This window comes from Gadus macrocephalus, chromosome 23 (genome assembly GCF_031168955.1).
Source record: "Gadus macrocephalus chromosome 23, ASM3116895v1".
Classification (NCBI taxonomy): Eukaryota; Metazoa; Chordata; class Actinopteri; order Gadiformes; family Gadidae; genus Gadus; species Gadus macrocephalus.
In genome coordinates this window covers 5,778,888-5,804,787 of record NC_082404.1, presented here as the reverse complement: position 1 = coordinate 5,804,787, position 25,900 = coordinate 5,778,888, and the positions used below count along the sequence as shown (strand labels likewise).

At 46.4% G+C, this 25,900-nt stretch overlaps 1 protein-coding gene across 1 annotated transcript in view; it reads right to left on the bottom strand.

Moving 5' to 3' along the window:
• Window positions 1-606: 606 nt before the first annotated feature.
• The window catches only part of c23h8orf34 (chromosome 23 C8orf34 homolog), a 59,722-nt gene continuing 34,428 nt past the window's right edge, over window positions 607-25,900 (bottom strand). The window contains exons 8-15 of the mRNA XM_060045741.1: window positions 21,384-21,521; window positions 20,990-21,051; window positions 11,906-12,026; window positions 6,814-7,289; window positions 5,317-5,413; window positions 5,200-5,245; window positions 2,142-2,180; window positions 607-1,231 (exon numbers count right to left, since the gene is read on the bottom strand). Of these exons, the coding sequence (XP_059901724.1) occupies window positions 1,201-1,231; window positions 2,142-2,180; window positions 5,200-5,245; window positions 5,317-5,413; window positions 6,814-7,289; window positions 11,906-12,026; window positions 20,990-21,051; window positions 21,384-21,521 (1,010 nt within the window). The 3' untranslated portion in view covers window positions 607-1,200. The remainder of the gene's footprint in view (window positions 1,232-2,141; window positions 2,181-5,199; window positions 5,246-5,316; window positions 5,414-6,813; window positions 7,290-11,905; window positions 12,027-20,989; window positions 21,052-21,383; window positions 21,522-25,900) is intronic.

Here is a 25,900-nt window from a genome sequence, read left to right as displayed (position 1 = left end):
TTCAAATGGCTCTCTTTGCTTTAGAGTGCTGCTGGCATTGACAAGAACAAAAAGTGCTGGCCTAACAGAAAATATTCACCAGTGTCAAGTGAGAACAACTTGTACCCCCTTTTGCAGAACAATTAATCAACTCCGATCTGAACAAATTGTTCTTCGGGAAATGCGTCTGGTTTTAACACACCATAACACAATAATAAAATGAGGCTACATGATGACATTCTTCCTCCTTCGAAAAATCCACACCACATTTCCACTGACCATGAGTCAATGTGTGGAACGTTATTAATCCTATGAAAAAGAAAAGGGATTCGAACAGCAGAACAGTGCGCTGAGCATGGCAAAGGATCCATCCCCAATAGCCCGGTTGGTCAGAGAAATATGTTGCATTCACAGGCACCTTCCTACGAGGGATTTATCCGAGGTGGCTTTCTGTGGATGTGGATACATGTCACACAGGGGCAGGGAGTGGGGATGGGTTCCCATGCTCACAGAACACCACACCCATGTAAGCTTCCATCGCCCGAACCACTCAACTATCAACTTACCAAAACTAAACTGAAGCAAAATATCCACTAGTGACATAAATCAAATGAAGAACAAATGGTCCACGATTTCATACAGTATTTTTTATTGGCTCTTCAAGAGGCACAATTTTCAAATTACAATCCACAGGCTCTTCGATTCTTGTTCGCATGTCAAAATCATATAAAAGTCATACTTAAAAAATCAAAAATTTATAATTCGGACACTGACAAAAACAGAACCTGACAAGTAATTGTGTGAACCGAAGGGTTTTTCGATAGCATAACAGCATTCTTTGTAATCTCTACAACTATATCTTTCAAAGTGCTACATCCGGACAGTGCATATAAAGGACTTTTTTCCTCTAAACATACATAAGTGTGTGCTGCCCTAAACATAATTTATTATTGGGCTTAAAAAAAAGAGTACATCTCTTTTTATTTTTTTTCTTCAAGTTCAATCGCATGCTAAAGGGCAGACAAAAATAATTAGCATATTGCACCTTTTTTTTTTCTTCTTCATGTGATATCATAGAGATTTCCAAGGGCTACATTGTCTATGAAACACTAGCATTTGTGAAAAAGTATACAATCTCTTTATTATTCATATTCTAAAAAAATAATTGTCCCTGTACACATATTCAAAATGTCCAGTGGTTTGCATAATAGTTTGATTGGATTAGTGTCCCTGGTCTTTCGTTGTTAAAGGCCTGTGAAAAAAAACAAATATCAGGCTCCTAGAAACCAGTCACATCAGACACATTCAACCACTAATAACAATAATGAACCAGCAAACACTATAAAACAGACCCCATGATATTTAAATGTTCCAAAGCTAGAGAAAAAGTCCATAATGACGCCCGGCGTAACTTCACGGAACTCATACGACCGTACTTGACGCCATGCATTCTGGGAAACTGAGGGGGGGGGGGACTTCAGAGCTTTTGGTTTTTTGGTTGCCGTGGCAGTGCCTTGGCCTCTCCCGGACCGAGAGGCAGCCGGCTGGCCCCCGGCTCTGTGATCTCCGTCCAGACTGGCACAGCCATGCTGCGAACTGTGGGCACCCTCGGAGCCACAAGGCCCGCCGCAGACAACCTTAACCCAGACTGACTCCCCCCTCTCCCCCCCCCCCCCCTCTGGTGTTGACGCTGAAAGGCCACCCGCAGCCCACCGCCGCATGTAAACTCAGAAACCCAAAGTGACTTAATGGAACCGGGCAGGGGAGAGCTCCTCAACCCGAGGCCGTCTGCCCACAGCGGAGGGGGAGGCGCCTCGGCTGAGGCCTTCAGGGTTATTGATAGGTCTAGAAATAAAATAAGGGGGCGGGGGACCTCCTCAGAATACCATTGGCACTAGTTTGTGTGGCGCGCCACGGCTCGACAGATGAGTCCACTGACAGACAGGCGGTGGGGACACTGTCATAACAAGACACTCGATGAAGCAAACAGCCCCCCCCCCCCCCCCCGAATAGGAGAGGCGCGCCTGCGGTCGTCCCAGTAGTCTCGGGAGGTTAGGGTTAATGCAAAGGGGTGATGCTCATGCCAAACTATGGGCTGTCACTGCTGTAGGTGTCGCGATGTTTTTCCTTTGATTTGAGGTGTGTGAGCAGACGGTTGTTACCTGAGAACACAGACCTCTTCTTGCCGTCTCGTACTCCGCCTGCAAACGACAGGCAATTTTCGTTAGACATCTCTATGTTAGAACATGTGATGCAACATTTCAACAGGCATGATTGCAGGTTAAAATACAAATATGTTACATTCTCTCTCCCTCTCTCTCTCTCTCTTCTTCTCTCATTCTTTCTTTTCCTCTCACCCTCCTCTCCTCCCCTTTCCCCCCTCCCCTCCCCTCCATCCCCTTTCCATCCTCCCCCTTCTCCTCCCCTCTCCCAACCTCTCTCCTCTTGTCCCCTCCTCTCCTCCCCTCTCCCCCCCTGCCCCCAATCCCTCCACTCTTCTCTTCCTCCCTCCCCTCCTCCCCTCACACCAACCTTTCCCCCCTTCTCCCCCCCTCTCCCCTCTTCTCCTCACCCTCACCTCTCCCCTCTTGTCCTCTACTATCCAGTATGTAATGCGTTCCAGAGTATTACTTCCTCACTTTCCCGGAAATGTCCAAGTGTTGATGAAAATAACCCGAAATAACTCATACACAGCTCAGAATAATTTGAATGACCTATTGCATTTTTTTAACGTTTCGCCCCCCCACCCAAAATAAGGCTGTGTCCTTGGTCGCTCTGACAGCAACCCTTCCTGTACACTTGACAGGTGTCAAATGCTACGGTGCTGATTCCATGGCGGGGCGCCTTATGTTTAATTCATGGCACTCGGTGGTGTGGTTGGGGTGGAATCGCTTAGTCCCAGACAATGAATAACAAAAAGGCAATGGAAGTGAGAAAGAGGACAAACTCCTTTTCATCTCTGGTCGCGGTATGTGTGGTTGGCCTCATTGTGGACGTTTGTAAAATAACAGGAAATAGCTCCGGGTTTGTAGCCCATTATTTAGCGCTCACTATGGACCTGGCGCTGGCCGTGACGCCAGCGCAGGATCGGGGCCTGAAAGGGATCGCCACGGGTCTAACGAAGCCAACCATGTACAAGTGTATACACACAGACACACACACACAGATACACACAGACACACACGCAAGCCCATGCATGTATGCAGACAGAGACGGTTACACACGCACGCAAAGACACAGTTACACACACATAAAGCACATGCATGCCTACAGACACAGTAACACACACACGCACTCAAACACACACATAAACACGCAAGCACATAGATGCATACAGACAGAAACGGTTACGCACACAGGCAAACTTACACGTAAAGGCACAAGAATACATACAGACAGACACAGTTACAAACAAACACACACGCAAACACACACATAAATACGCAAGCACATGCATGCATACAGACAGACACAGTTACACACAAACGTGCACGCAAACAGAGACATACCCACCACACGCAAGCGTGCATACAGAAACGGACACACAGACTCATGCACGCATACGTAAGCATATGCATCCATAGAGACACACAAAGACACACAACTACTTAAACTTACACAAAAAGGATGACACATGTCTACATACAGGCCCAGAGACAAACAAACATACACAAACACCACACAGACACACACACCCACATATATACAAGCATGCATGCAGAAACACGCACATACTCATACACAATATAAATTCTAATGACTCCTTTGTCACAAATCGCAGCTGTTTGCTCTATGGTTGTGTATGAGTGTGGGTCAACAATGATGTGTGTGCGTGTGTGTGCGTGTGTGTGCATGTTTTTGTATGTGGCCCAATGCTTCTCTGTGTGGCTCACATCCTCTGTGAACACATCATCAACCCAACCCAAAGTCATTCATCTCCCGCATCCCATCTGGTTATTAGGAAGGGGAAGAAAATGACATAAATAAATACCCCAAGTTATGTGCCAAACAATATCAATGGAGAACTTAGTCACGTAAAGGAAATATTTCCTTTTTGTCGTTTGGTGATGAGTGACTGTTGACTCTCTGGTTGGCCGTAATGCGGTCCAACTCGGATTCCCATGTGCACTCCATTTTCTGTTCTTAGCAGCGGCTTGTAACCTTTTGTCGTTTATTTTGAAAACAGCAACATCGGGCAGATAAGTGCAAACTGGAATGAGTCATAACCGATCAACAACATATTTTAAGTATTTTCTCTGAATCTAGTTCACTCTCACACTTTACCTTTTGCCCCTCCATGAGAATGTGCAAAGCAATTCTTTCTTGAAATATAAATCTGTGTATTTATATCAATAGGAGGATCAGGGCGATATATAGAATTCTCACCATAAACGTTAAGAGAGCATGAATTTGATTAGACCATGGCGAATTGAACACCACACTTGGCAAACGTCTGAGACGCAGCCCGTATTACTAAATACATTCGTAGGATTTATGGAGTGGAACCGTGAAGGGGTTCCGATCGAATGCAAAGCCATTTTCAGTATGACATTCTGCACCGTGTCCATGCCAGGCCATTATTATGATTGGATTTACAACTTACAACTGAGAGAGAGAGCGAGAGCGAGAGCGAGAGCGAGAGCGAGAGCGAGACAGAGAGACAGAGAGACAGAGAGAGAGAGAGAGAGAGAGAGAGAGAGAGAGAGAGAGAGGAGAGAGAGGGAGAGAGAGAGAGAGAGAGAGAGAGAGAGAGAGAGAGAGAGAGAGAGAGAGAGAGACAGAGAGAGAGAGAGAGAGAGAGAGAGAGAGAGAGAGAGAGAGAGAGAGAGAGAGAGAGAGAGAGAGAGAGCGAGAGAGAGAACGAGAGTGAGAAAGCGATGGCCGACTGTCAAATAGATTTTAATGGAGATGAATCTCTTAAGACTTGCCAGGAAAGAAAAACCTTTGACGGTGTATTCCCACTCATACCCTTACTAAATATCCATGGAACAAAATCTACGTCTTGCTTATTGTGCTTGACCTGTCAATTTGAATTTCTCTAAGAATCGTTATGTGTACATGTAAACTTCCCAATGTGATGTCCTTTGAAAGTACATGCACATTAGTAACCAAGAACAGGACGTGACCTTCGTATCGCACCAAAACGGAAATGACTATTGAAAAGTCGACATTAGAAGTGCGGTGTGCAGTAATACATTGTGACCTGTGTGGATTACTGACAGATTCAACTTGAACTTGGAGGATGAGACGAAGTGCGGCACTTTTACTGTGGAAAAGAAAAAGTGTTTGTGACCGGGACATTCACAGCAATGGTACTCTCCAACGATCCTCACTCACTCCTGTCCTGCTCAGGCGGTTCCAGCATGTCGCCCTCCGGGTCACTGGGAAGGTGCCAGGGCTGCCTGATGCCCTGAAGCTGCTGGTAGAACTCATCCTGGGAGGAGTGGAGAGGAGAAGGGGGGGAGGAGTGGAGAGGAGAGGAGCAGGGGAGGGGAGGGGGAGAGGGAGGAGGGACCAGGGAGGGAGAGGACAGGAGGAGGGAGGGAAGGTGTGGTGGGAGGATGGGGGGAGAGGAAAAGACAAAAGGGGAGAGGAGGGGGGAGGGAAAGAGGGGAGGCGGGGGGAGAGAGAATGTGAAGACAGCAAAGGAGAGAGGGATAGAGGGGGGGGGGAGACAGAAGGAAAAAGACAGAAGGAAAAAGAGGAAAGAATGAGAGAAGAGGAAAGAAGAAGACGAAGACGAGATGAGATGGGAGAGCGAGAGCGAGGACAAGAGGGGAAGAGGAGGGCGAGGAGAGGAAGGGAGGGGAGAGGGAAGGCGAGAGGAAATGCAAGAGATGACAGAGAGGAAAGACAAACAGAGCATAGGGTTAGAATGTCCTAAACAATGGCTCTAATTCAACCCAACATCACACTGAACCATGAGGAGAGCAACCCTCTGAGACATCAGCACTGCACCGAAAAACAAAATAAACAAATGTGAACCAGAGTATGTGATGATTCACAAGTGCAGCATCATTCAAACTCACAGCTGATTATATATTCCTTCATATCGGGTATACCGCTGGGCAAGGCCTTCGGAAACAAACGGCTCATAAGCAAACCGTGCTCGCTCCAGGCGGAACACAGTTATCTAATTTCTCAGAGCTGAGGCGTAATGAGGTTCTTAAGGTCAGAAGCGAGGCAAGACAGTCATGGAGCTCAGCCCTGCTGGGATGAGCTGCGAGAGCAATGGAAAATAAAGCAACTAAGAACCGTCTTTTGTTCAACTGGTGTTACCCAAAAGGTTCAGAGTTCCACTGTGAGAGCAGCCAATCGACAGGGCTGAACCCCTGGTAACGCGGCCAGGTGGCCCCAATCAGTTTGAAACGCTTCTGTGGCGTTTGTTATAATCCGGCTAGCCGCCTACCACGTTTACGCCTGGACGCTCAAAAGGGGATTGATATATTTCAGACGGCCATTAATAGCGATTTAAAATTAATTGGCTCTGCGTTTCAGTAGACCATTTAATGAGCAAACCTCAGGAAAAGACACAAAAAGTTGAAATGCGTGTTTCAAGCAGAAGTGAAAGTTTTACACATTGAATGGTAACTAGTGTATAGACTATGAGCAGCATGTGAAATGACAAAATAAAGACAGGCTCAAATTGGGGACATTGTAGTCACTATCGCGAGGCGCTATCTCAAATATCACTGCCTAGAAAGGAAAGTCATTAATTAACAAGGATGAGCCTTTCATGACTACAAGACAAAAAAAGATCGATATAGAACAAGCCGCAGATTTTTGCACGGGTGTTGAAGGCAGAAAATAGATAAAAAAGGTGTGCTATCTCACCTCAGAGAGGTAGGCCCGTAGGCTGGCCCCCAGGCTATCCGTGGTGCTCAGCCCCGGCGGAGTGAGCAGCGGGCGGGGACGCATGGGCTGACAGGTGGGCGTCACGGGCCGGCTCCGGGACCTCCTGAAGGTCACCTCCTTGTGGCCTCCAGAGCGTGACATCAGGCTGTTGGGGGTCAAAGGCCTGCCGGGGGTTCTGGGGGTTTGAGTCCTGCTCCCGGGGTTGCTGACGGTCCGACCGCCGGTCAGCGAGCTGTGCTTGGGGCTGAGCACGGGGAGCCCCCCGGAGCTGGGCTTGGAGGAGAGGCCGCCGGCGGGCGACTGGGGCCTGGAGAGCAGGCTCTGGAGGGGCAGGGTGTTGGGCAACGTCCTGTGCTGCAGCAGGGGGCTGAGGAGGCCGCCGCTGGCCGGGTTGTTCAGGCCTCTGCTGGTCATCTTCCCGGCCTCGGCCAACTTGGCCAGGTCCTTTTCCACCTCTGCAGAACGAAAGGACGAAAATAAATGGGCAATTCTGAAAGTATAACGATAGAAGTTTGATCATAGAGAAGTACAATTATAGAAGTACAATCATAGAAGAAGTACCATCATTTAAGTGAGCACAGAAATATGATCAAAAGGTAGGATCATAGAAGTAAGATTATAGGAGTACAATCCTAGAAGAACCATCAGAGAAGTACAATCTTACAAGTGCCACCGTAGAAGTATGATCCTAGAAACAGAATCCTAGCAGTGCCGTCATGCAAGCACAATCATAGAAAACCAATAATAGAAGTACAATCATAGAAGAACAATCAGAGAACTACACTCATAGAAAACGAGCAGGGTATTGTAATTTAAGACCAGGGAGAGGTTGTGTTTTGGGGAGTACGTCAGAGGCTGCATTCTCATCGGAGTAATCACGTCCTAAAGACAGTTATTATCCAGTCTTCACCCCTGGTCACAGTCGAAAGTGTTTGTAGACACGGTAAACAGCGGTGAATCGTGCTTCCTCTGGTGGAGATGAAGGGTTCCTAACGGCCTTTCAGCAGCGCCTGGTAATGTTTTTCTTTTCATCATCCTGTCTTGTGTTCATGTTACCGGGAACCCTGGTTTGTTTGCCTCGTTTGGTAGTCCCAGAAAGGCTTTTGTTTGTGCAGTAGGTGATGCAGCCAAGTCCTGCGATCGGCAGCTGGGTCATTCTTTCCTGGGCTTTATCCCGTGCATTTCTTTCTAAGTTCTTGGCCCGTAGGAGCGAACCCAACAGAGCGCTCCGAGATTTCAACGGGAGAGGGAGAGTTTTCACCAGCGAGTCACGACGATCCCACGCCTATTCCCCGTTGCCAATCGTCTAGGATAAGTGATCATGTCTGAATAACCCGTAGAGACGTGACAGGGTTTAAGGGTAAACCTCAACTTCCTTTCTTATGAATAACAAACAACATTATTTTTCCTCTCAAAAATGCAAAACACATGCTCCCCCTTTCCTGAGCTTTTTATCCGGGATGTATGGAAAGCATAAACAACAAAATGTCTGCCATACTTCTCCGAGGGCCGCTTTGGGACCTTCTCCGACTTGTTTGGATCATAAGCAGAATGTGTACTTCAGTCTGGTTCTTCCAGTATTCCATGCATTTAATGCAGTGACATGCGTAATTGAATTGCAGTTTCTGCAAGGAATCAACCCTGATTATGGGTTAGGTTAAACGTTACAAGCCGAGATACAGAGCAGAAGTTGAATGGCGCAATCTCAGCAAAGGCACTAATAACCCGCGTGTGTCATCAATTATATTGTGTCCGTGTTGGTTGAGACGTAAAAGTCTTCTACATGTTCCCTCTCTAGACGTTCAGATGGGGGGGGGGGGGGGGGGGCAGAGAAAAGGGGCTGATTGGTAATTAACTGACATCATTTTTATATATAATGGCGGCCGTATGCAACCATGACAAATTACATTTCTTTCCAGAGCCACATGTTGAACATCTCGCTGCTGAATCTACGAAGTACGATAAGAAAGCAATTCAAAGTAAATTAACGTTCATTATAAAATACGTACATTATCATCATCATCTCTGAACGAGTTGGGGAAAAAAATACCAGATTTCAACCCTGTGACCCTTGTGCAAACTCTACCGTGATCACACCCAGACACGCTGTTTGATTCCACCGTAAACAGGATACGGTGAGTAGCAACCAGTTCCCATAAAGGTGGTATTTTTATCCTAAATTATTTACTGATGTCATAATAACCCCCCCCGCCCCGACCACGCTTCTCGGTAGGAGAAGTTGAAGAGTGTCACGATTACGCTCCAAACCGTCGCTCTTCCCGGCTTCGCCGTTGCGCGCTACCAAGTAGCCTACGACAACCAGCTGTGGGGAGAGAGAGGTTTCCATGACGGCTGGCTGTATCCAACGTTGACATTACTGCGGGCCCTTTGCACATGTGCAAGATATAAAATGACAGCTCAAGAAAATAAATCAATGATACGGCAAAACACATGCGGTATTAATCTATGACATTTTCTGTCTGATCCCGCTTCTCAGTGGTAAGACGGTAGAGAGAGCGAGGAGGGAGAAATCGAGATGGGATGAGGAGGGGGGGGGGGAGGGATTCGGGGAAAAACAGGGAGAGACAGAGACGCAGATCTAATCTTTGATAGTCTTTGATCAAGCAGCAATTGCGCTGGGAGACAGGGCAGCAGCACGCTATACAACCATTCAGAACTCGTGCAACCTTTATTGGCTTCGTTTTTCTGAAAATGAATGAGATGGTGAAGCATTTATCCTTCTATCGGGAGGACATGTGCAACTGTTAGCCAAACACAATGGATATGCTACCCGGGCCGCGTTCCACTCAGTAAACACCCGGGTCTTGGCCGGGATCTCTGTTTGGGATCTCAATGGGAGAAGATTGTTTAGACACCTAAATAAATGCGAGAGATTTGAAGAACTTCGGCATCAAAGTCAATTCCAAACAATTCAGATCCCATTTTTGACAGAAAAGGCTCTTTTAAGCTGCAATAATTTATAAAAGACTGTAAATTCCAACAATTGCCATTTGCTTACATTATCTTCACCCCTAGCCTGGTAATACTTACAGAGAGATTTTATTTTGAAAAAAATATTTCAAACTGTTGTAAGATTGCCAATCGCCCACCGCATCAGTTATTGTTCATAACATGTGCCATCAGGGTCCGGTAACAGTAGCCCTGCCGGGGATGCTATATGATGAACTCACATTGGAAACAGGTGTGCCTGGTGGCATCGTCAACAATTTCCCGCTCATTTGTTTTTACCAAAAGGGCAGATATTCAAATAAAGACGAATCCTAGAGGAAACCAAGGGTGGGCATGTTCCATTAATGTTATTTTTAGCCAGAAAAATAAAAAAATACCCATTAGTCATTTTTATGTCTGCTCCCAAAAATAACAGGGATTTATATGAGGTGGACAACAAGAGCTCGCTGGCCACATAATTAGGGGGTACCAAGATGAGATAAAAGGAGAGGCCCTGGCTTCAAACATGGAAAGCATTAGCAGCTAATAAAGGCATGAAGGGCCAGAATTAGCTTGTTCAACAGCCTACTTAAGGGCCTGGCAGGAGCCCACGGCCTGAATATTGAGTCGCTAGCCGTAGCACCCCAGAAATCAATGCCATCTGAGGAGGACCACTGGGCTGAGGCTATGGCCCAGTTTGCATACATTACATTATGGGGTTCCTCCTGCAGAGGAGACCCTCACGGCATGCGCCTCTGTGATGGTGTGTTGCAAGCAAGCACACGTTCTAGCACATTGGTAAAAGTATACATGTGTGTGTGTGTGCATGTTTTAATTTATATGTGTGCATCTGTGGGGGCTGTGTGTGAGTGTATGTCTACAAGTGTGTGTGTGTGTATGTGTGAGGGTGTTTTCATGTCAGCACGTGCGTGTGTGTGTTTATCAGTACATCATTCTGGCTGCCTGTCTGTTTGTTAGTGCATGTGCGTGTGCGTGTGTGTGTGTGTGCGTTCAGTGACGAGCTGAAGGAGCGGGCCCTTGGGCCAGCTGTGAGCCCTGCTGGGTGCCGTAGTTTTATTCTTGTTTTAACGCTTTAATGTTGTCTGCAAACACGCTGTCCGCGCCACATTGGAGAATCTCATCAGTAAGAACTTTTTTGATGAATCAATCATATCGAAGTGCATTTATGTGTTAATAAAAATATAACTGAATAAGTGATGCTTATTTCTAAACGACTCAGCATATGAGCATATATATAAATATATATAAATGCAGACCATAAGCTATATATTTAACAATTATTCGCCGAAGGCGAAGTGAATAGTGGGGAATAGGGGCTATTCCCCGGTCTTCATGGAGCCTGAGGCGAACAATTGTTTTAGTATATACTTTGAGATCTCAATCATGGGAAATTGCCCAATATCCCGAGATAGCGAACCAATCAAATTGCGCCATTTTGGGAGGTTCACATGTAGCATATACTAAATATATATATATATATATATATATATATATATATATATATATATCCATATATAATATAAAGTAGAGTGATTGAAGCTGTTGAGGCGGTGTTATTTGATGAACCCCTCTAATGGGCGACCGATGGATTATTTGGGTCTTTGATATTCTCACACAGCCTTTCAGTCGATTTTAATTAGCTCATAAACCTTGAGACGAGAGGCGACCCACCTTTCCTTGGGCCGAGTCCCTGACATGGATGCTCTGTGCGTCTATTCTGCACCTTAAAAAGATTTATGTGTGTGCGCGTGTGTGTGTGTGTGTATACATGTTTGTTCGGTCAGTGTGTATGTGAGGGTTTGTGTGTTTGTGCGTGTGTTATCTGTGCGAGTGTGTTCATGCGTGCGTGTGTGCATGTGTGCCCGTGTGCTTGGGTGTGTATGTTTGTGCGTGCTTGCGCATGTGTGTGTGTGTGTGTAGATGTATGTGTTCACATGCCCACATTAAAGTCACCATTCTCCCCTCTGCTCTCTCACACACACACACACACACACACACACAGACACACACACAGACGCACAAACACACACACAAGACACCCAGACATACACACACACACCCCCAGACAGCCAGTCCCCCAGACAGCCCGGGCGGTGCTCACCAGCGAGGTGTTTGCCCATGGTCTCCAGCTCCTTGGAGAAGAGGGAGTCTCCGAGCAGCGGCTGGCCCGCGGCGCTGCCCCCCCTCACGGGCTTCAGATCAGACTCCCAGACTGGCTGACGCTGGTGGGGGGGGGGGGAGAAAGAGAGAAAGAGAGAGAGAGAGAGAGAGAGAGAGAGAGAGAGAGAGAGAGAGAGAGAGAGAGAGACGCATTAAAAGAACGACCCTTCAATTAATGCTTTATATCATTTCCAGCTCGTGTTAAATAAAAACTAAAAAGTGCGAAAAACAGTCTGCGCCATATCTGTCGGAATAAGCAGCAGCGATCTCTCTGTTTTTAACGGGGAGTTACAAAAACAGCGTAAACCGCAGGCTGAGGATGAAAGCTCGGTGGCGTCGGGCTCGGTCTCGCCGGTAATTGCGCCGCGCGGGTTTCTGTCAGTAGTGGTGGCCACATACTTGGTCGCGGCGTAAATGAGTCAGTACGGAGTTCTGCTACACCCGTCTGCTGGCAGTGGGCCTAGCGGCAGCCAGGGTGACACAAACAGCGGAGGAGGGTCGGGGGCAATAAATCATGCCTGGAATGGCAGTTCATTAGGGGTCGACACTGCATTGCATACAGACGTAGCTATCGTGTTCGATAGAAAATACAGAGAGCATTGGGGCTAGGCTAATGACGCGCACTGATTGATGCCAGATCGAGACATTCTGATGGTTGTGGTCGATGAGGTCTTTCAGAGAGGGAGATGGTTGAAATGTGTTACTTATGTTGTCATGGAAGTGTTTATGCATAATATTAAAGCCTTATTATTGTCTTTGATGGTTTTAGACTTATGTGTGATATATATGCTATTACTTATACTGAAAAAAACAACTTTTGTTTCTAATTGCTACTGTTGTCGAACCTTGATCGTGCGAACCCTGAAGAGTTTGCTGGTTCGGTTCCCGGCTCCTCTTAGCTGAGTGTCCCTGAGCAAGACACCTAATATCGTAACTGCTCACAATGGCCTGGCCTTGTACGGCTGACACCGCCGTGGGTGTGTGAAAGTGTGGATGAATGGGTGAATGTGAGGCAATAATTGGAAAGCGCTGTGAGTGACTGCTGGTTAGAAAAGCGCTTTATAACTGCAGTCCATTTATCATTTACCATTTATACCTTGATTTGTTCTCTGCCTAGTCTGTAAGTAAATTTGAGTCGTAAGAATGTATTCATGTGATCCATCTATCACACACACCCTATTTCAAAACAACACCTACGTACAAAGAATGTGTACAATACCTGAGATAAACACAACAACGCCCAGCATATTTATAGGAGCCTCAGAAATCACAACTCAACACTAAGAACCGGCTCTGAAAATAGGACAATCCGATTGGACGGACGGAAACTGAAGGCCGGACCATGAAGGCCCATTGGACCGGAGAACTCTCCGGGCTGCCGGAGAGCCTGCCAGCGGCGCGAGGCGCTTGGTGGCGGTACGACCACAATGCCACGGCTCGCCCCGTAATTACAGCCCTGCTAGACAGTCTTTGGGTGGGTAGAAACCATTACACTACACCCCGTCATCCCGTCACCCGCCACCGTCATCTCCTGCGTGTTGTTCTGTCGTCTTACGGCGGTGTACGCCCCGTATCCACAATGTGACATCATTAGTGTTTTGGTGAGTGGTGGAGTGGGGGTCCGTATGGGCTGCCAATGTGGTAAATACAACAGCTTCGAGCTTATTAAAGCATGCTGCAAGTTGATATGTGTGCAATGTGTGTGTTTTATGGGTGTGAGTAATGTGTGTGTTTAATGTATTTGTGAAAAAGTATGTGTGTATCGCATGTGTGTAATGTATGTGTGTAATGTATGAATGTATTGTATGCGTATATTGTATGTGTGTGATTTATTTGTGTAATGTATGTGTGTAAAGTATTTGTGTGATGCATGTGTGTGATGTATGTGTCCTGGGTTTGACCACCTCAGATTGGTACATCTCTTGTTGAAGTCCAGCAGCTGATATGTGTAAAGCCTTCAAAATGTAACTTCCGTTAAGAAGTAACATTTGGATGTGGTAATTATTCTTTTGGATGAGCATGCTGCAATGACAACATGTCTGACCGTATGGACACGTCTCAACCCAATGTTTCACTTCGGCACTATAAGAGAACTAAATCATTTGAAGAAAATATGTTTGGTTTGTGCGCAGCCTTCAAGGGAACATAATAGCAGATCGGTTAAATCTTGATCATGCAAAAGCGAATCATACAAATCTGGGTTAAAACTTCTTTATCCATGTGATGATACTTTCATTCAAACGTACAGTGAGTACAGATACGATCCAGAGAGATGAGGCATCTGTTAATACCTTACAATAATTAATGTTCACAGGTAGAATGAAGAAACTGACTGGACCGAACCCAGAAGAGTCCATTCCATTCCTCTCCTCCCCCACCCAAAATCTTATCAGCAAAAGTCTTTTTTTCTTTTGGAGCTTGTGTCCAAAGATTGTGAACTGTAATCAGGACCATATAAACCTTTCACATGTTGATGCTCAGCTCTGGTTTATACAGACCGCTACACTGGACTCTCGACAGGATGCAGGCATGTCTGCAATCAATTCACCTTCCCAGATAACATCCGAAAATAAACAGGCAAAATTAATATATAAATATATAATTTTTTGCTAAATAAATGGTTGCTTTTGATTAGCCAGGAATTAAGTTCTGCGTTGGAATAGATATGGAATGGTTTTCATCAAATGTCACAGACTAGGAATGAAGGCTTTGGCAAAGGTATTTTGTTATTCTTCGGGTTTTTTTGGTCAGAATCTCTGACCAAAGACATATGGCGACTGTGGTGTTGTATTTACCGATTTTCAATCGTTGTTATGAATCCTGGGAGATAAATTAATCCGCACACTGATTTGTTCAGATTTCTCACAGCTTCGACCACATGTATACTTCCAAAAGAATGCTTCTTTTGGGAAACGTAGCCCGCACATATATTGTGACGTGCCTTCGGGCAAGAGATTAGTCCCAACATTTATAACATTATCAAATACTCTAAACTTGTGCAGTGTGTATCGTGTTCATGTCAAACACGTGTAGTACAAAGTCATGGCATTCGCTATGCAAGCCTCCTTGCAAATAAACATTTTACATGTGTTCAATGGAGACAATCAAAACAGAGACCATCAAACTGGAGACTATCAAAATAGAGACCATCAAAATGGAGACCATCAAAATGGAGACCAACTTCACGGTTCTTGTCGGTTAGCCTTAACGTTGCAACATCCACTATCCGTAGTGCTACATTAATGTGTGATTTACAATATGTCTCTTCTTTAAAGAGGTCAACTTCCCTTATAAAAGGGTTGAGCTACAAAAACAAGATCCGAAGAGACATGTGAGAGAATCTTTTGATCTTAAAAATGCAATTGGATCTGACTAGACGGGATATAAACTTTATGGCCCAAAACCCAACATGCCATATTTTCCCGCTCTCCGTGTCCACTTTGACAAAACCAGCAGACCATCTCGAAAAAAGCTGGAGGAAAGAAAGGATTTGCGAAGATTCCTCTCTAACAAATATGGATCTAATTTCTCCAAAAATTGAATCCATGTTAAGGGCAGACAGAGTCTAAGAGAATGGATGAACGGATTGACATGTTCAATAGGTATGTGCGTGTGGTCGGGGGAAATAACCATAACAAAGTGGAGAGCAGTACACATAGATTGTTGTGGCTGGAGGCTGAGACTCGTGAGCTCAAAGGGCTTTTTACGTTAGAAGCGATGACAACTTTTGTTGTCATCCTAAAGAAGCCCATACTCATGCCCACCTCACAAGGCACACTAAGCAATACCATTCAGAAAACAGATGTATGCAGTAGTTTCTGTCGTTTCTTTTGATTTACACTTATGCAGCAGTGATTTGAAGAAGAAGAAGAAGAAGAAGAAGAAGAAGAAGAAGAAGAAGAAGAAGAAGAAGAAGAAGAAGAAGCATATGGCATGTGTTTGCAGTATGGTTGGTCTCCCATGTCCTGCTACAGTTGTGCTCCAGAGCGATGCGATCTCTGTGTTCATTTTAAACGTTCTTTGACTCCCCTGTTCCCACAGAGAACGAGAGAGTTGAGACTTGAAAGTGAGCACCACAGATCTACGAGCCTTCAGAAGGGTTCCCTCAGGCTGGAGACATTCTAAGGAAAAGAGTCCCCGTAGTTTCTGCAATAAACGAGGGATGGATGAAATGGTAAGAGCCCGGATGGTCGACATTGGGAGGGAGAGTCAAACAGCGCCACGCTTTCATGTTCTACTCGGTTCTAATGTGGAAGCCATCGCTTTTTATGACAAGGAGCATGGATCTGAATCTGGGAAGATCACCATGTCCTTAAGAGGGCTCAGGGTTAGGGGGACGTCCTATACTGGGGACCTGTGAAGCCCTTTGAGACTGGAGCTGGGTAGGACTACGCGCATGAAATTAACCGGGATTAACTTGTCATTGTTCAATATAAATATCTCGAGGCATATCAGTAAGTGTTTTTAGCCAGTTATTATCTTATAAAATATATAAATGCCAGAACAACATTTATTCTCTTATCTTACAATAAATGTATTCCAATGCTTTCTGATTCAGTTCTTTAGCCCTTCTTGCTAGGCTCTGGCTACGAGGGAGGGATATGGGATGTTCCACATTTAATGAGTTCCTGTTTGCTCTGTTGGCGCACAGTTGGTTGCAGATCCTGCCAGTGGATGTACGGCTGCACGGCTTGCCTGGAATGCCTGGATTAAAAGCAAACAGGATATTGACAATAACACAATTAGAGGCTGATTCAAGCTTTCCTCCAATTACCAAGCTGGGACAAGAAGAGATGACATAGTGTCTGTGCTGTGTACGATACACGCCGGCACGCATGCACGCACGTATGCACTCACAAACATACACATACACACATACAAACACACACAGAGACACACACATGCACACAGAAACACACGGAAACACCCATAAAAAAGACGCACACACAAAAGAGGGATCTTGGAGTGCTCTATGATTGCGAGAACACTCCGAGGTCAATAAAGAAGAGAAATGCATCACTGGAGCAGAGGAGAGATGAGAAGATGAGAAATTGTTTGTTAAGAAGATATCCAGGAAGTTGGCCTGTTTGGCCTCTGTTTCAACAAACAGCAGAATGGATACAGCCTGGTGTATCTGTTGTTGTAGGAAGAGGCCGTAACTGAATATCTTAATCAATTTGGAGGGACTGTATTGAAATGTGTGTCTCAGTTTAAAGAGTTGGCATCGAGACTAAAGTGTTTTTGCGCATAACATTAAAAGCACAAGCAAATAAGAAAACAGATTTTACATCTACATTTTACTGACTGAAAGTGACTTGCTTCAGGAACCCTGTTCAGAATGAGTACAGGGAGAGAACCCTGGTCTGGTTGTGTATTGAGGTTAAGTCATGAGTATCCACCCTTCCACCGCAGTAGCTGCATTAAAAACACATACATGTCATGCAAACATGGTAATAGGAAAACAAGTTCAACCGAGGTCTGCGGTGTGCGCAGCAGACCCTTTTAGAGCAGAGCTGCTCCGTATGGCATTATTAAGCCAATAACTCATCTCAGACACACAGGCCACATTAAAGGACAAAAGATTGAAATCCAAAAAGTCTGTTGGACCTACAGACGAGAGCTCCTCCACAGTGGATCACATCAGCTCTACCTCTATCTGCTCATCCTGGGGACCTGGTTAGGTAACAGTGTGGAGCCTGGCCCACAAAGGGTCTGTGTGTGGGCGCGTGTGTGTGTGTGTGTGCGTGTGTGTGTGCGCGCGTGTCTGTGTGAGTGTGAATGAGTGTGTATGGGGGGTATCGTCGATTTAAATGAAGGCAAAGCGATTCGGTCTCGCTGAGGGGCTGCCAAACTCCTCTGGAAATACAAATAAACCATCACAATGCTGCTGACTTGGCTCACACACACACACACACACAAACACACACACACACACACACGCACGCCATTGCATCACCCTAATTATCTTACTTCTAGCATAAAAGTGCACCGTTTTCCCCTGACTGATCGTCTAATGGTAACACCGAGCCAGGCGTTGGCAGATTGCACTCAAACAATATGATTGGACACGCGTGACGTGACCTGGAGAGGAATCCTGGCGGACCTGTGTGGGTGTGCGTGTGTTTGTGTGTGTGTGTGTGTGTGCGTGCGCGTGTGTGTGTGTGTGGTTGTATGTGTTTGTGTGTGAGAGTGAGCATGCATGTGTGTGTGTATGTGTGTGTGTGTGTGTGTGTGTGTGTGTATGTTTGTGTGTGTGTGTGTGCATGTACTTGTGTGTGTGTGTGCATGTACTTTTGTGTGTGTATGTGCATGTACATGTGTGTGTGTGTGCATGCCTATGAGAGTGTGCAAGTACATATGTTTGTGTGTATGAGTGTTCTCTTGTACACGTGTCTGTGTGAGTGTGCATGTGCATATGTGTCCGTGCGTGGGTGTGTGAATGAGAATAGTGGAGTAGTCCCCTAACTGCTTTGGGAATGCCCAAATTGGACAATTATCACCTTCACATCTTGGCAGTAACTGCAGCGGGTGAATTACTATTGATCATTCACCATGTTTTACTTTCCACTGCTGTCATGGCCCAAGTGCTGACCCTATACAACACAAATCACCTCAACTCAAACAATGTACGCATGTTGTAATGTCATGATATTAAAGCTGACAAATGACATTTGAAAATAGAAAACCAATGTTGGTCAAGCAGATTTGTGTGAGTGAGCCACAGAGTGAGTGAGAGTAGTCTCTGCCGGCCTCCAGTTCCCATGACCCCCCCACAGCCGCCATCCACCTAACAAGCCATTAGGAAGACAGACTGCATTAGCCTGTCAGCGTTAGCAATCAAACACGACAACAATTAGCCTCAGCTACAACAAGGTGAGAGGAGACATTTGAACTTTGCCGTTTCCAGATGGGTTTCTTTCACACACACCTTCCTACAGACATACCCCCCCCCCCCCACACACACACACAAACGCACACACACACACACACACACGGGCCCACACACACACGCACACCCGTTGCCATGCACACACAAACATAAGAACACACACACACACACACACACACACACACACACACACACACACACACACACACACACACACACACACACACACACACACACACACACACACACACACACACACACACGGCTGGGGTTCTAAACGGTAGGAGTAGAATGTGCAGCAGCGAGACCTGGGGCTACAGAGCTCATGTAGCCATGACAGTGGCTGATGTCAGAACCCAGGGGAAGACTGATGACTGGGAGACCCATTACCGCTCTGAAAGACCCAGGTGTTGTGCCCCAGCACTAATAGTGTCAACTAGGACTCTATCTTTTGACTCATGTACCCCTGAGTCTGAAAACGCTGCCAAGCACAAGATTTCACAGGCACGAAACTGAACACAATGAAGAGGTGAGTCGGTTACCTCACTCAGGATTCAGTCATTCGGTGGAACGATTTACAGAACTTGCATGTTAGTAATCCGAATACCTCAATTGTATTAAATTGCTAATCAGATTCAACAAATGTGATGAATGTGCCATTATTTTTGCAATCTTTCTCAGGGCCAGAGTACCACCTGTTTGAGGAACACTGACATAGAATATGGCACTAAGACTCCAAAAAAGAATCTATAAGACTGGGATCAAAGATTTGTAAAATACATTATGAAAAACAGTATGTTGGAAATATCTTGAGTATGAATTGGACGATGGTTGGAGTTAGGGTTCGTTTGTGGACATGGGTTGAGTTAGGGCTCCTGTTGCATGTGAGGGGCAATTTTAAGGACATTATGAAAGTAATAATAAGATATGAAGACTGGGATTATTCAAAAACATACCAACATATGAAACATAGAAAGCATGAAGCATGTGGCACATCAGAGGCAATCCTGCGGTCATTATGAGTATTAATATGATGTATGGTTGTGTAGTCGTTCAAGTATAATACGCATATCTTGATAAGGGCTTCTTGTTGTTCTAAGCCCGTGGTGTTAAACGGTGTTCTCATTGAAGATCAAACAGCAGGCCTCCGCCAGTCTCTGAGCCGGTCTGGTCCCCGTTACCGTGGAGCCACCACGCATCTGCTCCACACACACACCCCCTCACCCTTCTCTTTTTTCTATCGGTAAAAAAAACAAAAAAGCAGTTTCAAATGCTTCGCCGTCGTTTTGTTTGGTTCATGATAAAAAAAGGTTCAGGCTTGGCTTTGGGGCTAATTGTAATGGGATATCGACTGGTTTGGGCAACTCTAACAATGTGCTGGAGCCTCAGCGTTATTAACAGCATGTGATGATGATGATGACGATGAAGATGATGATAAGGAGGATGTGTGACCAACGGTGGGTTTTCTTTCATTTCTACGCTTCTGTCTTTCGAACGATACCAACGTCTCTCTGACCCCCACAGAGCGGGACTCGCTCTCACGCCATCCAGCCGTAGAACAAAAGCACGGTGGAAAAAAACTGGGAAAATAAAACGTCCACCGGCCATGAATATTTAGGGGCCTTTTGTGTGAAACCTCTAAGGAAGCCTCAGCATCTGTAATTGAGTTACTCGCTATTCTTTTCAATTGTTCTCTTCAAATTGCACGCAGGTGCTTCTGAGCAAGACGATACGGGGAGATGTGTGATTGTGCAGGGCTGTCTATCGGCGTTCTCTTGTGTAAGCTGAAATTCATAAAGACGAATGGTTCCTGACCTGGGTCGCGTCCAAATCACAGAGTGATTTAGGCAGTCTAAACTCCCCTTGACAATAGGAGGGGGGAGAGAGAGTGAGAATGCATTTGCGTGTGTGTGTGTGTGTGTGTGTGTGTGTGTGTGTGTGTGTGTGTGTGTGTGTGTGTGTGTGTGTGTGTGTGTGTGTGTGTGTGTGTGTGTGACTGGGTGTAATCGTATGGGAGTGTGGGAGTGCTCACTTTACCCCATCAATGACCGTCCCCCCTTTGGTTATTTATGGTGTAAAGTGATCCAGATTGTTTGGTGACGGACGTGTTGAGGACATTCACAAGGCCCACGTTACCTGAGAAGCAACTTCAAATTCCTTCAGCCGACCTGCCACTGTATCCACCCCGGGCAACAAAGCTGCGCGCGCGCACACACACACACACACACACACACACACACACACACACACACACACACACACACACACACACACACACACAGGCGCACACACAAGCACCGACACCCACAGACACACACCACAGTAGGACATAAGGCATACATTAAATCATATGAGAAAGAGTGAAAGACAGGACAGAAACAATAAAAGACAATAACAGTCTGTATCTTTGAAATATGTGATCCCATAACTAATGTGTCATAGCATAATCATGTAAACGCATCAGTGATAGTGTGTTAGTAATTATGCACTTGTGCAATGCATTAGGGGTATTAGTTTGGCCACATCTCACCAGAGATGTCAGGTACGGCTTGCTCCGGGACGTGAGACGCATGCCCTTCCACGCTTCTCGTGTCCGACAGGCTGTCCCCCTGCAACCTACGCAGACAACAAATAAACACAAGACAACACATAACACCATTACTTCCTGTCCACCATCAACAACACAACAGCCAGCGTACGCTAAGCTAACAACCCCACACGGCGGCCTTCCTGTGTTTGGCAGACGGGGTCGACGCGTGGTCAAACATTGTAATCTGTGTGTAAATATTTATACTTTGTAATGTAAGATCCCCCGAAACGGACAAACAGCGGATGGCTATCATGTCAAAGGTGGTGAAACAAAGAAGAAGTGTTCGCTGGGGATGATTATCTCTCAGCCAATAGGGGCTTCGGGACATCTGGGAAGGCTGCGAGACAGGAAGAACCTGTGGGCACGGATCCTATCTGTTCATCAACGCTTCTCCTCCCGCTGAAGATGAAAATATGAAAACACACATCTCTGCAGTAGATTACATTCATATGCAACCAACGGTATTCAATTACAAACTCACCAGTGGATACAGCAAAGGAAATGTTCTTTCTGTTTTCCCCAGGAATTAACGGAAAATATGAAATCGGCTCTCTAATCCTACTTATCGCATAACCTGAAGCATAACCGGCCCTAATCTTTACGGCTCTAAGGCTGGATGGCTCTTTCGCATGAGGATATCTGTATGGAAGAGGGTCTGGCCGATCTGGGCTGTCTCTGCATCGTGCTGGAGAGATTTAGCGTCCTTGGAGACTGTAAAAGTATACTGTGGGCGAAACACAAACAACTTGAGGAATTTCTTGTTTTTTCATTCAGCGGTAGGGGAATGCTAACTATCAATCTCAGTGGCGATCTGGCGGTCTACAAAAAGAAGAACGTCCTACACGTGGCCTTTTGTCTGCTCCTCTGCTAAAGTATTTACACACGCACACACCGGAGAATGCACACACGCACACACACACACACACACACACACACACACACACACAGTAGCTTGTCAAGCCTAAATATATATAGCATATATTTAACCATCGTATATCACACTGCAAATCACGTGTTATAACACACTTTTAAAGGTTAATGGGCATCCTTAAGAACAATAATTTCACATTGTTATAAAACCTCCCTTTATCACACACTTCTTAACTGTCATTGGATTTATCCATTGTGATTTCGATTTCATCAGAATGATGGATGCATCCCTGACTCCATTACTTGGGTGATTCAAAGACGATGACAGCTGTTATAGTCTCCCTCAACTCCATCATAGATCCCTCCCTTTCTTCGCTGTCTTTAATAAAAAACAGTCCAAAGAGAACATCCTGAATATATGTGTGTATAGCCTGAGGCCACTGACTCCTGAACCCTTCCACAAATAATATTGCAGAAATAAAAAAAACATTAATTTAAAACGATCCATATCAGCCCTCCACCCCACATTGGTACTGTTGCTATCTGCCATCTTGCATCCCCTTAGGGCCACAACATCTACTAGACCAGGGGCCCCCAATCCCTTCCCATGGCCTCACCCCCCAGTGAAGGTACTATCGGCCCCGGATCTGCCACATATTTTGTGTGGTAACCTAAGCAACACATTCTCATTACCATGTCAAAATCAGGGCCATAATTCATATTTCCCAGCCATTCCTCATTGATGTCATTTCAGGGTGTTTTCAGAGCAGAGCATACGTTTGGAAAACCAGGGCCTGAGAAGACTTTCTCTTGGGCTTAAGGGATGCCTTTGCACCCAAAGGGGCGGTTAAGTCCTGTGAAGAGGGACTGACTTGTTGTACAGAGAATACGTAAGTAGTTAACCACAGCTGAGGTCTTGAGGGGGGAGGGGGGGGGGGGGGGTGGGGGGGGGGGCACGACCGCAGACCAGACACACACGAAGGACAGACCCCAGAGGGCTTAGTTCTTGAGAACAGGCTGCCGAGGAGGCCTGCCCCGCTGCTGGGGGCTAGGGGTGCTCTATACCCAGAGCCCCTCCACTGGGTAGCGGTGGGGCTCTGGGTACAGAGCCCCTCCACTGGGTAGCGGTGGGGCTCTGGGTATAGAGCCCCTCCACTGGGTAGTGGTGGGGCTCTGGGTATAGAGCCCCTGTGCTGGGTGGTGGTGGGGCTCTGGTTATAGAGCCCCTGCGCTGGGTGGCGGTAGGGCTCTGGGTATAGAGCCCCTCCACTGGGTGGCGGTAGGGCTCTGTCCTGGAGAGACACGTGGGGGTGGAGGAGGGGGAGGAGGAGGAGGAAGAGGAGGATGTAGAAGAAGATGGAACCATTAAAAATGCGACTAAATCACTTTAATTAAAAAAGAAAAGAAAATTGTGTGGAACCCTCTCAATTCAGGTTTTATAAGAAATGTTCACGGTTACCCGAATTGGTTCTGGACATTTAATTCGAAATGATTCTCAATAAATATTTGCATTTTATGCAACTTATGACAAAATGGATGCACGTTAACTCCAATCCTCATTGTCAATACACTCACTTTGCCTGAATTGTAAAAGGCTAAGCATTAGCAGGTCCCCGTAGCAGGTCATGTGAGGACAGGGCTGCTGCGAATGCAGACAGCCTCTCGCTAGCGAGGAACAGCAAATTGACGCCTTCACGCTGTGGGTGTGAAAGGGTTTGTCACCTTCTCCTGGGCCTGGCAGCAGAGTACACACATGGTGTTCTGCTCAAGCTGTACCCTGCAGGCTGAAGAGGCCGTTGCTCTGGCTCATTGGACTGAACTGACAACAGCTAATATTTTATCATCACTTCGGCTTCATTTAGCGTTTCGTCGCTCTTAGTCAAAGTTACTTTTTTCTATAAACACGGTATGAATGAGAAGGAAGGGGATAGCCATCGTGATCCCGGATGACATTGGGGGTGCAGATATTGGGGGTTTACAAACAGACCCTTTTGGCTGGGAGTCAAACAAGTTAGATACTTACCTCAACAGTAAGGTCGGGTCTTTATTTTGGTCTTTCTATCTGAGAGTGCTGCTACAGTATCATGGTAGTGCGTGTGTGTGTGTGTGTGTGTGTGTGTCTGTGTGTCTGTGTGTGTGTGTGTGTGTGTGTGTGTGTGTGTGTGTGTGTGTGTGTGTGTTCGACTCCTGCGTGAGCACCTGATTGTGCACATACCGACTCACAAACTCAAGCGCTGCTCGCCTTCAGAAGAGCACAGAAAGCCCGCTGTGTGTTTTTCAGCATGGTTTCCATCCGGACGATCTGTTTATTGCCGATCCACGATCCAAACACACACTATGAAAGACCTGCGCTTCCTCGCCAATGACACTTGGGAAAGAATCGGTGGTAAGGGTAAAGAGGACGGAACAGGAATTTGGCTGGTACCGGAGAAAGAGGAGTGAGAGAGAGAGAGAGAGAGAGAGAGAGAGAGAGAGAGAGAGAGAGAGAGAGAGAGAGAGTGAGAGAGAGTGAGAGAGTGAGAGAGTGAGAGAGAGAGAGAGAGAGAGAGAGAGAGAGTGAGAGTGAGAGAGAGAGAGAGAGTATGAAGGGGATGAGGGAGATGGAGTGGGCGAGAGACAGCTTGTATGAGAGAGATGGAGTGGGCGAGAGACGGGGTGAATAGAGCGATTGAGAGAGATGGACAGATTGAGTAGGGAGAACAGCTGCCTGCTGTTTCAGTTTAATCACACATTAGATGCTCGTTGCGTGAGCCAAGACTGCAGTGTACGCCAGCGCCCGCCACGCATCCAACCCAGAGCCCCAGGCAATAAGGTGAGAGACGGACCACGATCACTCATCGGCATCCCATCATAAACCTTCAATAAACACCTCGCCGAGAACCTCTTCTCTTCCTGCGACGGCCCCGAGAGAGGAGAGCGCCTCGCCTGATGAACGTCGCACCCAAACGGTTCGTGGATCACGAATGAAGGAAGAGTCAACAAGACAAACTGCGGAGGAATCAACCTTCCCAAACAGACGCGTGTGCCTGACGTCTCGGCGAGTCGGGACCCGTTTTATATCGACGCCTGGGATCACCGCGATCACCCGCGCACCTCCCCGGCCCGCCTCCCGACATCCCTGCTCAGAAAGAACGGGCGTCGACTGCGTTTGATGATCCAGATTAGCACGGGAAAAGAAAACAGGAAAGCGTGTCGGAAGAGGAAAAGAAGGACAATGGTGGGGGAGACGGTATCAGCACACACTGATACCGTCAGCGTGTCACCGGCGGCACGGTGCAAACCAGCGGCCATCTTGATCTTGCAGTATGCAGACTTCCGCCGAGACACAGGGAGAGACACATGGAGAGAGAGGCAAGGGCCCAACAGGGACTGCGCTGGGATGGAGATCGACAGTGACGGTGACAGGCGGTCAGCTTTAATTTGTGGAATTGACTACGACCAAGTATTAAAAATATGTAAATATTGCGACACAGTGTTAGGATTATCCGCGTAGGTTCTTATATGGTGTGTGTTTTGACATTGAGGCTTGGCGGACATTTCTACATGTCCGCCATAATGCCGTCATGAATGTGGGCTGACGGAGGCAG